Source organism: Lipomyces tetrasporus, assembly GCF_029532465.1.
Source record: "Lipomyces tetrasporus strain NRRL Y-64009 chromosome Unknown POJ06scaffold_1, whole genome shotgun sequence".
Lineage (NCBI taxonomy): Eukaryota > Fungi > Ascomycota > Lipomycetes > Lipomycetales > Lipomycetaceae > Lipomyces > Lipomyces tetrasporus.
Genome location: NW_026611596.1, coordinates 1852097 through 1866337, shown reverse-complemented (window position 1 = coordinate 1866337; position 14241 = coordinate 1852097). Strand labels below are relative to the sequence as shown.

The 14241-nt window shown below is 47.0% G+C and overlaps 5 protein-coding genes across 5 annotated transcripts; 3 read left to right on the top strand and 2 right to left on the bottom strand.

Moving 5' to 3' along the window:
* Positions 1-4: 4 nt before the first annotated feature.
* POJ06DRAFT_243558 (uncharacterized protein) lies at positions 5-1691 on the bottom strand. Its single transcript, XM_056186378.1, has 4 exons — positions 1467-1691; positions 1291-1413; positions 252-1235; positions 5-187 (listed from the first exon to the last, which is right to left on the bottom strand). The coding sequence occupies exons 1-4, from the start codon at positions 1656-1658 to the stop codon at positions 143-145; spliced, it is 1344 nt and encodes a 447-aa protein (XP_056047550.1). The 5' UTR covers positions 1659-1691; the 3' UTR covers positions 5-142.
* A 179-nt stretch (positions 1692-1870) lies between these two features.
* POJ06DRAFT_12681 (uncharacterized protein) lies at positions 1871-5448 on the top strand. The gene is made up of 4 exons (XM_056184317.1): positions 1871-4890; positions 4951-5121; positions 5173-5308; positions 5390-5448. Exons 1-4 carry the CDS (start codon positions 1937-1939, stop codon positions 5396-5398), a joined length of 3270 nt encoding a protein of 1089 aa, XP_056047549.1. The 5' UTR covers positions 1871-1936; the 3' UTR covers positions 5399-5448.
* Positions 5449-5740: 292 nt separating this feature from the next.
* Positions 5741-7968, bottom strand: POJ06DRAFT_12696 (Tht1-like nuclear fusion protein-domain-containing protein). Its single transcript, XM_056184319.1, has 7 exons — positions 7327-7968; positions 6965-7278; positions 6776-6916; positions 6643-6720; positions 6230-6596; positions 5954-6170; positions 5741-5895 (listed from the first exon to the last, which is right to left on the bottom strand). The coding sequence occupies exons 1-7, from the start codon at positions 7865-7867 to the stop codon at positions 5826-5828; spliced, it is 1728 nt and encodes a 575-aa protein (XP_056047548.1). The 5' UTR covers positions 7868-7968; the 3' UTR covers positions 5741-5825.
* A 623-nt stretch (positions 7969-8591) lies between these two features.
* POJ06DRAFT_243546 (chromate transporter-domain-containing protein) lies at positions 8592-10727 on the top strand. Its single transcript, XM_056186377.1, has 4 exons — positions 8592-8879; positions 8934-8943; positions 8998-9952; positions 10003-10727. Exons 1-4 carry the CDS (start codon positions 8767-8769, stop codon positions 10551-10553), a joined length of 1629 nt encoding a protein of 542 aa, XP_056047547.1. The 5' UTR covers positions 8592-8766; the 3' UTR covers positions 10554-10727.
* Positions 10728-10880: 153 nt separating this feature from the next.
* POJ06DRAFT_243543 (uncharacterized protein) lies at positions 10881-14234 on the top strand. Its single transcript, XM_056186376.1, has 3 exons — positions 10881-12074; positions 12127-12321; positions 12378-14234. The coding sequence occupies exons 1-3, from the start codon at positions 10998-11000 to the stop codon at positions 14166-14168; spliced, it is 3063 nt and encodes a 1020-aa protein (XP_056047546.1). The 5' UTR covers positions 10881-10997; the 3' UTR covers positions 14169-14234.
* Positions 14235-14241: the final 7 nt, after the last annotated feature.

The window sequence follows — 14241 nt, the reverse complement described above, 5'->3', positions numbered from 1 at the left end:
CAATGCCGTAATGATTAAAACATATACGCGAGAATCCAAAATAGCAAACACGCAGGATCAAGAGTAGCAACAGAGTGACAAATAAATGTACAGTTCTATTATACACTGAATGAAAGCAAAGTAGCGAAAATTTATCGATTCGCTACGACTGATTTGAGGCCATCAAAACTCGGTTGACTTGGTCCAGCTATACATGAACTAGTCAGTATACAAGCAGAAAAGAATACTCATGGACATCTCAAAATACAAACCAAATTCGTGAATGTTGGATCCTTCAAACAGTCGGCAATCATTTTCCCTATTTCATTATCATCAAGCCCTGAGACGCGGATGTCTTCGAGATTTCTCTTCCGCTCAAAGGTCCGAGTGCAACTGGCAGCATCAGCAGAAGAAAGTATAGGCTGTTCCATACACGGTTGCATCTTTGATATCTGCTGGTAGTCATCTCGGACTACGTTCTCGGTTCGTGATACAGGGCTGTCTAGAGTGTTTGTTGTGATAGATGTATTAGAGGCGGATACGTACGATGAATCCACAGACTTCGATGGAGAATAAGCTAATGATGGCCAGATATTCGGAGGTGTCGGTGAAAATGACGTCTTGTCAGTCGCTGGTCTATACACAGAGCCAGTATTCAGCAATCGACTGGCGTCATATTCTCTAGCAGTCGGCAGATATGCCGTAGGGGTAGTGGAGCGGAAAGATGACATCGCGCCAGCACCAGGTGCCTGTACCGATTGAGTGTCATAATCGGGCTGAGATAGGACTCGGATATCGTTAAGACTCCCACTGATTCCCATTTTCCGTTCAAGTTGCGTAATATTTTCTGACATGTTTGAAGGGACACAGTTTCGGCTAGTTGTATGCATTGCCGCGAGGGTACCAGGCCCAGATGACTGCGGCAACTGCGCATCGAGGGCTGACTGCGACAGCATCTTGACATCACTAAAATTGACGCCTATTCCAATATTTCCTTCATATTGCTTCACATGTTGAGAGCTGTAAGAAGAGATTGAGCTCAATGAGCTCGGCAAATAGCTTCGACTGGAGGTTGATTGCGAGCCTCCTTCGGTCACACTTGCTGCAGATTGTTGCGTGCTGCTTATCTTACTTTGAGTGCCTGACATAGACGTGATACCAGAAGCACCTTTAATCAGGCAACCGTATTTTTCAAATTGGCGAAGACATGCCACAAACAGTTCGTCGTTAGCAAATCTCATCTGGAAGCGGCGAACCTAAGAACGGGCCGTGAGTAAATGTTAGACAATAGCATGCTATTATACCCTATACCATAATATGCCCGTATAGATCTCTGTATGCGTACTTAATTCCGATGCATGGTGACCGTACTATTACAGTGAGAGGGGACTGAGATATATTCAGCTTTTTAATGGCCGCAACGTCCACGTCTTCCTAAGCCGGCATATTAGATTTGCTCACAATAGCTCAATAATTCAAGAACTGACTAGAATTTCACTTCTCCACATGACTTTAATCCGTACTATCTCGCTGATAGTTGGGTCGAAGGCGATGACCAGCGAGTCACGATACGGCGAATGTGTCCAAGAAATGGAGCTCGATGTCGGCGCGTTATTGAAAGGCACTTTGCAATATGAATGTTTTTGAATTGGAAATGATTCTATATCCCTTACAGACATAACTTTGTTATTAATTATTTGTGGATATATATGATAAATAGCAACTGGTCATGCATATATATGGGTTCGATGATAATTGTTCTCCAACGCGCCGACCGAACATTGGTCACGTGACTATTGTTAGATGGACTGGTCTCGCAATATTAAGGTTTCTTACGTTCATTACCAGGGGCGTCGCCAAAAATTTCGCCCTGACGACCTTCACTCTCCACCCGCCCATCAGCCTTCTCTCTAATCATTCACAGCCACACCAGTTTGTCCTACAAGGCCAATTCACAATGGTTGCTGCATTGCCTACGAAGTCCATATCAGTACCGGACTCCTACGTCAACTCGACTTCAATTGTGTTTCCGTTTCCGGTGCCAGAAGATATATCTGTTCTCAATGGACCTACATATGTCGCTCCGCAGACTTTGGTGGAATTAAGCAATTACGCTCTGGCGGATGCCATTTTCTCTTACTCACCAGAGACATTCGACCTCGACAGTGGACTCGCTCTCTGGAATGCTGCCGAACAAGCCAATGCTTTTGGAGTCGTTCCTCTGTTAAGCCGTCTTGAAACCCGCGCCGGGGCCGGTTCTCTGCCGTTGGGTTATATCCTCTCGTCCAATCTCCCGCGAAAGTGTGATCAGGCCCCTAGAGCTATTCTTATGTCCTCCGGATCTCTTCCAGCGTTGGCTCCTATCCTAAATGAGCTGTCGTACTTGCCATCGCTCCCTGCGCCAATTACGTTCACTGTCGCCGCAGTCGACTACTCGCCTGTTTCAGGTGCCTATGTCCCGGACTACATCACAGCATTTACTACAGCTCGTGAGTCAGGTCTCGCTTTGATTACGTCGTCCAGAGTCAGCGAACTTCAGCACATGTCATTGTACGCTTCGTTGCTAGCCACCGTTTTGCCGTCCCTCCACTTGTACGATGGTCTTCGCCTCTCCCGTGAAAGCCAGAGAATTGTTGACGTATTGGGCGTCAAGAGGACGCAGGACTTCTTTGAGAGAGTCTTAAGCTCTCAAGACAGCACGTTCCATCGTACCGACTCTATTTCCCGTGCCTCTAGACTTCTCACATCTTTGAACGCCGAGCTTGGAACCTCGTACCGACTCTTCGAGTATGAGGGTCATGATCAGCCTGATGTTGTCTTGGTCATTCTTGGTTCTTCTGATGCTGCTATTGCTACCGACGTGGCTTTGAAACTTTCGGACGCTGGTGAACGGGTTGGTGTCTTGACCGTTCGTGTGGCCGCTCCTTTCGCCGACTCTCATTTTCTAAATGCCCTCCCGCGCTCGACCAAGCAAGTTCTTGTCTTCGGCCAGGTCTACAGCCAGCAGGATGTTGATGATCCAGCTGTTCAGTCGACTCTCTACAGTGATATATTTGCCGCTGTTATCATGTCCGCCGTGTTTCCCATCGGTGCTCGTCCCAAGCTCGTTGACTTCAAGTACACTCGTGAGCAGGCGTTCACTCCGAATAGCTTTGTCTGGATTTATGAGCAGCTTCTGAGAGGTGTTCCTCCTGTGGCCACCATTCCCGACGTTGTGCTTGCTAACAACTTCTCGACTGTTACATCCTTCGACTTGCTGTATGGCCAGGATGTGACCCAGTTCATCTTCTGGTCTCCGGATGACAGTGCGTTGGCATATGCTCCCGCTAAGCTCGCCCAGCTCTTCTCACTTGACTCGAACCGAAACACTGGATTTATCTCCACGTTTGATAACCAGTCTCTCGCCGGGATTGTGCAGTCGGAGCTTCGTTCATCTAAACGCGCCATCGACACTAGTTTTCCGGTTACGAATTCGAAGGTTGTTGTCGTCAATGACGACAAGATCTTCTCAAGCTATAACGTTGTCGATTCTCTTGGATATGGCGGCGCTCTCTTGATCAACACTGCTTCTAAGTTTGAAGACATCGCTCAGAAGCTTCCGGTTGAGATAAAGAAATTGTTTCTTGACAAAGCTATCGTGGTCTACACTATTAACCTTACCGAGGCCGCGGATGCCGAGGACAAGACTCTTGCTAGCGTGGCTGCGCAGCTCGCGTTCCTTGCTGTCTCTGAACCGACAGAGTTGGTTGAGACCTACCTGGGAAAACTTGCGTCTCTTAATTTCCCTGGAGAAGAAAAGCCTGTCGCAATGATTTCGGAGATATCTGAGAAGATCCAACGCTTGCTTACGAAGGTTGAAGTTCCCACGACTTGGGACCTCAAGCTTGACGAGGAGCCGCTATCTCTACCGGCTTTCCCTGTCTCTGACAGCTTTGCACCGAACGAGGAGAAGTTCACCGAAGAGCCATCGCCTGAGCTCGAGTCCTGGCAGACCGCTGCTAAACACCTTGCGTTCAAGGAGGCATTTGACTACAAGTCCGAGTTGCGTCCTGACCTTCCTGTCAAGAACTTCGTCGCAAAAGTTCAGGAGCTCAAGCGGCTTACTCCTTTGTCGTACGACCGTAATATCTTCCATATCGAGTTTGACATTACTGGTACTGGCTTGAAGTATGAAATCGGTGAGGCTCTCGGTATTCACGGCCAGAATGATAAAGAACTTGTCGAGACGTTTATCGATTCCTATGGTCTTGATGCCGAGGCGCTTGTGTTGATGCCCACGAGAGATGATCCTGAGCGATTCGAATACAGAACTGTGTTCCAGGTTCTTCTTGAGGATCTCGATATTTTCGGCAAGACGCCGAAGAAGTTCTACGAGTCTCTTGCTGAGTATGCCAAAGATGAGAAGCAGAAAGCGAATCTTCTCAGGCTTTCTAGCGCTGATGGGGTCGAAGAGTTTAAGAAAAGGGCAGAGGAGGATACTCTAACCTATGCCGATGTCCTAGGGGAATTTGAATCTGCTCGTCCCTCGTTCGAGGACCTCATCAAGATTGTCAATCCTCTCAAGCGTCGCGAATATTCCATTGCTTCATCGCAGAAGGTGCATCCGAACGCGGTTCATTTGCTCATTGTAGTCGTTGATTGGGTTGACAGTAAGGGCCGCAAACGTTACGGCCAGTGCTCGCGATACATCTCGCAGCTCAAGATTGGCTCCGAGGTTGTCGTCTCAGTCAAGCCTTCCGTCATGAAGCTTCCACCTTCACCCAATCAACCGATTATCATGAGTGGTCTCGGTACTGGTCTCGCTCCATTCAAAGCGTTTGTTGAGGAGAAAGCGCACCAGAAGTCCCAGGGCCAGGATGTCGGAGACATTTTCTTGTACCTTGGTTCTCGTCACCAGAAGGAAGAGTACTTGTACGCATTCGTAGCACCGAAAATCATTTTGCTTTGAGAATCATCTAACGATAACTATAGGTATGGTGAGTTCTGGGAAGCTCACATGGCGGCGGGCATCATCACCCACATTGGTGCAGCGTTCAGTCGTGACCAGCCCCAGAAGATTTACATCCAAGATCGGATGCGTGAGTCTATTGACAAGTTGGTTCCCGCGTACGTACAGCAGGATGGTGTCTTCTATCTTTGCGGGTGAGTACCTTACTTTGCCGAACTTTTGATAGGAATGCTGACAAGCGATAGTCCTACGTGGCCTGTTCCTGATGTTACGGCTGTTCTGGAGGACGTTATCACCAAGGATGCCGAATATAGGGGTACGAAGATCGATGCCGCGAAGGAAATAGAAGATCTTAAAGAGAAGAACCGGTATATTTTGGAGGTATGCTTCCAGTTTTTTTTATTTTTTTTATTTTTTTATTTTTTTTTTTTGCGAAAGGATTGGTCTAACTAAATTTGATAGGTGTATTAAATTTTTTAGCATATTTTGTTCCAATTCTATTTTTCTCAATTATAGAATGCATGGAACGATTTCGTCGTGATGTGGATAATGACAGCTGTGTGATGAGTGTTATGAGCATGCATTCGATATGGTTATATGTCTTAGATTGGCAGTAGAATGATAGAAGTATATAATAATCTGAGACATTGTTGCAGCCGCCGTGTCTACGTGAGTGGATACAGGTGTTATACGAAGCTCAGTTGTAGCTTGCGATGGTACCTTTCCCATGCGTAACTTCCGATTGGTTCATCAATAAATGAACCTAGGTGCATCTATCCCATAGTAGAATGCAACTGCACTAGGTTCATTTATCCCATACTAGAATGCAATTGCAGCAAAGCATAGCAAAATTTATTGACACTGCACCAAACCGTCGTCGCACAAACAAGTTGATGGACTAATAGTAGAGCACTTCTTCTGGTGAATTTCGTCGAATTTCACTGTGGGAATTCCGTGAATATCGTCCTCTGTTCGTCGGATTGTTAGTCGGTACGCATACTAACATTATCGCAAGTTTCCATTTACCTTCCTATTTTGGGAGAAGTCCCCTGCGATCGGGAGTACAACCACCAGCAGACGTAACTGAACAGTACAAATATGCCTATCGCTATGGCAACCCCCGGAATGAATACATGCGGTAGGGTCCGAATTAGGTGGCGAGGAAGCAGCATCAGATTCTGAAAATTAACCAGATCCAGTTGGGTGGGACGAACCCCGTATACGAAGACTAAAAACACTATGCCTAATTGCCAAATTAGCACCAAGAGCTTAGTAGTACTAGTATTATAACAGATGTAGTACCATATTTGACGAAAATATTGTTAGAGAAAAATATCAAAACGCAAATTAAAGATAGAAATAATCTCGTTCCAATGCTTGTTCGGAAACGCAAGAAGGAACTCTCGGCTGCCTCGACACTCGACATGAATCTCTGCAACGTTGACTCCACGTCTCCAAAAGTGTCCCTCATGCGCTGAGTGGAGGCTTCAGATTGTGTAGTGACACTGGCGATGCCTTGCACTGCTGAGATTTTGAGGTTGAGCACAAGATCGGCCATTTCTGATGCAGCTCGATTGCTCTCATGCAGGCGATCGAGCATTAGACCTTGACCTTGCAACATATGATCCAGCTGCATCCGTCCGTCAAGTATGAATTGCTCCACATATTGCTAGAAGGCGTTAGGAGGCAATTGGGCCCATCTTCTTTTGACATACTTGTTGATCGGCAATGAGAGAAGAGTCCTTCGATGCATTACTCAAACTCAGCGAAACGTCAGCTAAAACGTCCTTGATGTAAAAGAGAAGTTTAGCGGTGTCATATGCTAAAATCTAGTATACGGCTACTTATCATTGTATAATTCGCAAGCGTGCTCTCAACGAAAGATGCCATATGCGCTTTCATAGCCAAAGTATAAGCCTCGGCTGCTCCATAAGACGTTTCCATAGAGTCTTTCAATGACGCTGATAATTCGAACAAGCCATTTGAATCCTAGATATTCATTCAGTGACGTTACATCCACGGATGTATCGTTCATACCCTCTTCAGACGCTCAATCATCGAGCCTGATATGTCGTCGAGCGCCATGGCTCTCGCAATACTAGATTCCAAGACTGTCATTATAGCCTTATTCTGGTTCTCCAGCTGCTCTGTTGACTTGGCGGATAATCTCTCAAGATTCTTTCCCAGGGCCAAGATGTTAGACTCAAGGTCAGATAGTACCCGAGTCCATGACATGGCAATCTCATTGAGTGTCCGTCCCTCTAAATCAATTTCGGCGAGCTGATCGCGTAGCACATGCAACGCATGCGCTTGAATAGCAGTGATGTTCTGATGTAGACGAATGACTTCCTCTAAGATTATTTGTTAGTTATATTCTTGAGTCGTGACGTCTATGTTACCTTTCTCGTGATTCTTGCGCTCGGCAAGACAGATCGTCGCAATAGATCTGAAGTTTCCGCTAAATGAGGTCCAAAACTGAGGAGAGGCTTCCAAAGATTTCAGACACGATTGTCGATTAAGATGGTCGTCAAATTCAAAGGAGCAAGATCTTGGCGGCTTGATATGGGCTGCCGAGAGTTCACACAAAGTTAGCCGAATCGAGAATGCCACTCTCTCATCGGTAGTCAAGATCTCGCAAGACGGTAATATTGCTGCAAGCATATTTCTGAAGCAAGACGGAGGTGGGGCAAGCTCACACAGTTTGCTGAATATACCCTGCAGCCCCTCACCGTCGTCGGACCCATCCCCGCCTTGGCCCAAGATACATGGCGAGAATGAATCAAGCATGGAGACCACGGAGTCTTCAAGACTATAAGTTTCGCCATGTGAGAGCCTGACTTCAGCGCCATGTTGCGTGTCGTCGGGTTTTGTCGATCCGAATACACGAAATGCAGCAGAGAATGGTAGACCGTATATAAGCACACCTCGAAAACAAATCATCTTGCACAATTGGATCGACTTTTAGTCGTAGGTCTGCGGAACTTCAATTCGATTTAAATATATTTCTCCCATTAGGAAACTAGCGTCGATCGTGCGACATCGTGTCTGGGTTTGTACTACGATTCATTAACATGGGTTCAATCGCGGAAGTTAATTCCTGAAATCTCAGAGACAATGTTGGCAACATTATAACATTCCCAATATGAAAGGTGAGCCCAAATTGTTCCGACATTCCATGGATGACACAGTTTGCGGAAGCTGTAAGACGCCGTTGTCGTGGACAATACTCAATACGCAAGCGTACGCTGCCAGCCAATCCTGTTCGTTAAGCAGCTCAGGGGTTACAACCGGCGATCTTCGTATCGTCGGCAACGCCAACATGCGCAAAGTCGAATTTGTCGGAGCCCGGTCGACACAATCCATGCGCCACAACACAAGTCGCTCTTATCTACTGCAAGTTGCTCCCTGGTTTGAGAATTAAACTAAGAAGGTGTTGCGGAGACAAGCTAGTCCTAGAGGATGTAACAATCGCGACTGCACCCTGATCTTTGAAGGTCAGGTTGATATGATGTTTCCAAAGTGAGGTAGACGGCCAGCTAAGATTCAGTTTAACTACAGTACGCGCTAGAACAACTAAAGTTAGCGTGACTAACAGTTATCCTGAACTGGCCAATCGAGTGCAAACTCCGCAGCTTGGACAGCATACAGTACTGTAGATAAAATTGTCTAACTATAAGCCATACGCCACTAAACCAAGATTTGCTCTGCATCGCCGTCGAAGCTATGTCGAGACCCCACAGAAGTGATAGTACGTCAGCTCCTTCTGTGCTTATCTCTTACTTTTCTGTTTAATGCATTGTTGCCGTTGTTGACTCGAGTCGCACACTTAAGCGGCAAACATGCTATCCAGCGTATTCCTGCTCTTCCAACGGGGCTTGCGGAAGCAATTTATCGAGGTCACTAAGTATCAATGGCACATGGGTATTACTTCATTTGGGGGCCCGGTCGTCCAGTGTGTATTATTATTTTACGAAGTTCTTTGACCACTAGCTAACATTTTATACAGATTTCAAAATGTACGTCTATTCCAGAGTAGGCTATTTCCGGAATGCTGATCGAGATGCATCTAGTTTAATAAACTATTTGTGGAGAATTATCAGTGGCTCAGCGACTCCACGTACCAGGAGCTCTTTGCGGTTGCTCAGGCTCTCCCAGGTTCCGCTTCGACAAAGTTATTATTTATTATCACACTTCTTCACACGTCAGTGTTGCCAGCGTTCCTATCATTCCTGTACTGGGCATTGCCTGGAGCAATTGGCATGTTCGCTCTCGCGCTGGGCGTAGGTCAAATAGGAACCACATTGCCAGTGCCAGTCTACGCTCTTCTGAGCGGTCTCAATGCAGCAACTGTCGGTGTCATTTTCATTGCCGCTATACAATTGTCAAACAAGGCGATTACAGATAAGCTCAGTTTAGCACTTATTTTCCTTGGTGGCGCGGCCGGTGTAGTGTATACTGCGCTGTGGTATTTCCCGGTTCTCATGGTCCTAGGTGGTGTCACAGCAGTTATTTATGACCTTCGATTCATTCAGCGGTGGTGGGCTCGTGGAAAGCAGAATTTTAGATTCCCACTCAGAAACAGAAGAGTACCAGAAAGCGAACCGCAGTCGATACCAATGGACGATATTGAAGACGACAGTATTTGGCTGCCAGAAGTATATCGCGAAGATAGTGCGGCCGATGTCAGTGGTGCGCTTGCGCCTCCAAAATCTGGTGTACCTGCCGCTAGACGACCTGTCCGGACGTCAATCAGCACTCGACCTATTCTGGATGCGTCCGATGCTGAGTCGTTGCCTATCACAGAGGCTCAAAGTAATGACGACGGTGGTGTCGATGCCAGTAATATTCGCGCAGCTCCTGTCGGTCCAGCGGTTGAGGATAATCCAAAGCAGGACTATCCTGTTTGGCTTGGTATCGGTCTTGTCGTTGGATTTTTGATCAGTTTCGTTATCGTTATCGTAATCCGCGCAGTTGTCAAAGGATTGCCTGTTACATTTCTGCTTTTCAGTAATTTATACCTTGCAGGTACGATCTGGGAGTCGTATTGGATCTATATATCTAACTCATCTTCGCAGGTACTATCATATTTGGTGGTGGTCCAGTCGTCATTCCTCTGCTGCGCGAGTACATTGTATCAGAAGGATGGGTTAGCGCTCGAGATTTCACGATCGGTCTTGCCATCATTCAAGCGTTTCCTGGTCCTAACTTCAATTTCGCAATCTATCTCGGAGCATTGACATATCACAATTACGGCGCACCTTCGATTCTAGGGGCCATCGTCTCCTTCATCGCGATTTATACTCCAGGAATGCTTGTTGCAGGCGGCATGTTCACCTTCTGGAACAAGCTTCGTCGATACGCAATCGTTACTAGTATCCTTCGCGGTATTAACTCCGCGGCAATCGGTCTCGTGTGGACGGCTATTTACCGTATCTGGGAATCCGGCTATCTGTCAGATAAATGGGCAGATGGCATTAGTCTGGGCCAGGATCCATGGTGGATTGTTGTCGCTTCGACGGCATTTGTGTCGGGTCGTGGATGGGGATTCCCGGCTCCTGTTTCTATTTTCATTGGTGGGTTGATGGGAATCATATGGTGGGCTGTAACTGGAGCAAGGATGGCATAAGACTGTTTATGGGTTTAATCTATGTTGGCCAACGATGGTTTAATTTTCTTTATATTTTCTGGGTATATTATCTATGGGATATTCGGATGCATGTCGCCACTGACGTGTGACTGAGTTTGGTCGATTAGGATTGTAAATATCGTTGACATGAAAATAATTAATTAGAAGTAATCCAATTTTTCATGTGGTTCCCATTGGACACTGTATCTCCAGGATGCAGGAAAGTTTAGCGCCTTATAAGGGTATTGTAGAACGTGACAGCTGCGGAAATCTAAGCACGAGACTACGCGTGCTGAGCGCGAATAATGAATTACACATCTATCTCTTCTCCCGATCCGGACGAGACGCGCACTAAGCCACCGGCCATCGACGATATCGAATCGTGAATATTTCTCCACAGAAGTATTCGATCCCTACGTCATCACAAGGGCATGCCCGTGTAAAATGGTCAAAAGGGACTCAACGTCCTCTGCACCTCGCAAGAACCGTCGAACCGAAACCGGAATTACTCAACTACAGACAGCATCGTCGTCCTTGGCAGCTGGACCTGCAGGCAGGTCATCGTCTTCGACGTCATCCGCGATATTTAAACGAATATTGGTTCAGACGGGCGAGAATTCGCGACAGGAACCTGAGACTGAAGAGGTCTATGACGTACTTTCAGTCGCAAGTGATACCCCATCGGCGATATCAATATCTTCGGCTGAGAGTTCTGAGGTTGTGGTTACGTCTGACAAGCGCGCAATGGGTTCGAAAAGGAAAGCTTCCACAACGAGTAATCGAGATGGCTTCCGGAATACGGGCAGTCACAAAGCTAGGGCCAAGGAAAAGGTGCCATTAGAATATCTTGAAATGGTCAATGAAGTTGTCGCGACTCAATCAATGCCACCTGTGGAAGATGACGACGACGAAATCACATTCGCCTCGCCGAAACTAAAGCGACGGACAATGCGGCAGCAATCGGGCAATGATATCCATTCTTCGGAAACTGAAGGGCCGTCATCAAACCGACGTAAGCCTGATGTTCAATGGAATGGAAAGGGCAAAGGAAAGGCAAAGGTCATTGATCTGGATTCGGATAGCTCAATACAGGAATTGAAGACCAGGTCACCAACACCTGCAGCAGACAGTTCGTTTATAACGAATTTTGTTTCTGATTTCGACAAATCAGAAGCCGATGATCGTGATAGAAAGGCAGACTCTGGGAAACCAGCTGACGAGGATGAAGGTGGACAATCAGAGGATGAGACTAGTGAGGAGAGTGAGTGGGAAGAGGTGGACATGGGCGCCGGTATCGTGTCGGGGCCTGATATCAGTTCGGAAGTCAAGGACTATACCAACGAGCCTAAGTCGATTGAGTTTACATTGGGTGAAGCGAAGCCTGCGAAGCTAGCTAGAAAGAAATCAACTATTACACGAGAAGATAAAGAGCTCCGAATTACTGTTCATACGTTGCATCTGCTCAGTCTACTATGCCATGGGTCAATTCGAAGTCGGTGGTGTAACGATGGATCTGTCAAGGTACGGGATGCAACATAATCTCTCGGTCGGTGAAATGCTAATGTATTGTTAGTCAACTCTTGCCAAGTACGTCCCACATGCGATTGAGGACGAACTTCACCCAGATCCTTCGCTACCAATTCCTCAGAGAACAAGAAAATTCCTTGACGGTTTGCGCCATCTGATGGATTTCTGGAATAAGCGATATCGAGTCATTTACCGCGGTATGTGTCGACGGCAATGGGATGAGATTGGCAATATGGCTAAAGTAGTAAATTCTGTTGTTATTTGAACTTGACTTAGATAGATTTCTAACTACTGTAGGAAAACAATCTCGAGCCGCCGATGGATCTTCCCGGCTTTCGTCGGGCATTGGGACAGTTGGAAGGTTCTCGCGATTTAGGAGCTCAAGGATTCTGCGTTCTACTGCGAGCTTTTCAAGTCCGAGCTCGACTAGTATTCTCCATGCAACCATTACCATACTCATTTTCGTCAAAAGGGATATCCAAGCCATCTCGATCATCAAATGCCGTTGTAGTAGGCGAAGACAACAACGAAAGCGTCGATCAACAGACGTCGTCGTCGCCACGAGAGCGTCCTCCAGTGCGACTCCGGAAACCGAGGTTCAGTTTGTCAAAAATGTCGTATACGATGACTGATTACGAAACAGCCAAGATCGAGGAGGCGCCGTATCCCGTGATGTGGGTCGAAGCGTGGGATGAAGCAGGAATGCAATGGATCTCTGTGGATCCCATGGTACTAAAACTTGTCGAAATCCCTAAATCCAAGAGCAAGTTTGAACCACCAGCATCAGAGACTGCGAATGTGCTTTCTTACGTTATCGCGTTTGACCGTGCGGGACATGCAAAAGATGTTACGCGCCGATATGCGCAGTTTTACAACGCAAAGACTCGGAAGTTGAGGCTCACGAATGAGCCAATATGGCAGATATGGTTCGACAGGGTGATGCGCATGTTCCAGCCAGAATATCTGACGGATCTTGACCAATTGGAAGATGCCGCGCTTTTGAGGAAGGAGGCGGCCGAGGAGCTGCCCAACAACATTCAAGATTTCAAAGGTCATCCGATATTTGTACTTGAACGACATCTGCGTCAGAGCGAAATTATATATCCTAAAGTCCCGTGCGGTACAATTTCAACTGGTCGTTCCAAATCAAATGAGACTGAGCCCATCTACCGTCGTCGCGACGTAAAAGCACTGCGATCAGCGACCCAATGGTATAAAATTGGCAGACAAGTCAAGGTCGGTGAACAGCCGCTGAAGCATATCAAGAAACGGTCACTTCCAAAGTCAAGGTCGAGTATGCTGAGTGACGATGATGATGCTGAAGAGGAAGGTGACGAGGTTGCCTTATACGCTGACTTCCAAACCGAGTTGTACATCCCGCCGCCTGTGATTAATGGCAAGATCCCAAAGAATGATTACGGGAACCTGGACGTTTTCGTCCCGAGCATGGTGCCCAAAGGTGGGGTGCATCTACAGTTCCGAGGGATCGCTAATGCGGCGAAGTTATGTGGCATCGATTACGCAGATGCGGTCGGTGGATTTGATTTTCAGCATAGAAAAGCCACGCCGCGATTGGACGGCATTGTTGTCGCGGAGGAGTATGTGGAAGCTGTGATGGCTGTTTACAGCGCTCAACAGGAGCAATTACAATTCGAGAAGGACGCGAGAAGACAGGACGAAGCGTTGAAGAGGTGGAGAAAGTACTTGATTGCTCTTCGCGTTCGAGAGCGTGTTGCGCAGAATCCGGCCTTTAGACAAATGGACGATTATGATGCCGATGCTGGAGACAGACTAGCTGCAGCGGAGAACGACACCGAGCCTCAAGAAGGAGGTGGATTTTTGGATGAAAATCAAGATGGGGGGTTTCTGTCCGAGAATATAGTTGAAGATAAGGGAGATTTTTTACCGGATGGCAGAGATGAAGAAGCTGGGTTTGTTCCAGATGGCGATCCCGCCGACGCAGGTGGGTTTGTGGTTGATGGAGAAGAGGGCGGTGGCTTTACAATTGAAGATGCTGGGGGAGGTTTTGTCGCCGATGACAACGAAGATAGCAGATGGACGTCTGTCAGTTTTGTGACGCAAGAGTAAATGACTTGGATATTAGTGTCTGTACATTAGATGCATTTAAGACGTTTGGTGTGGTTGCAGACGACAGTGAAAT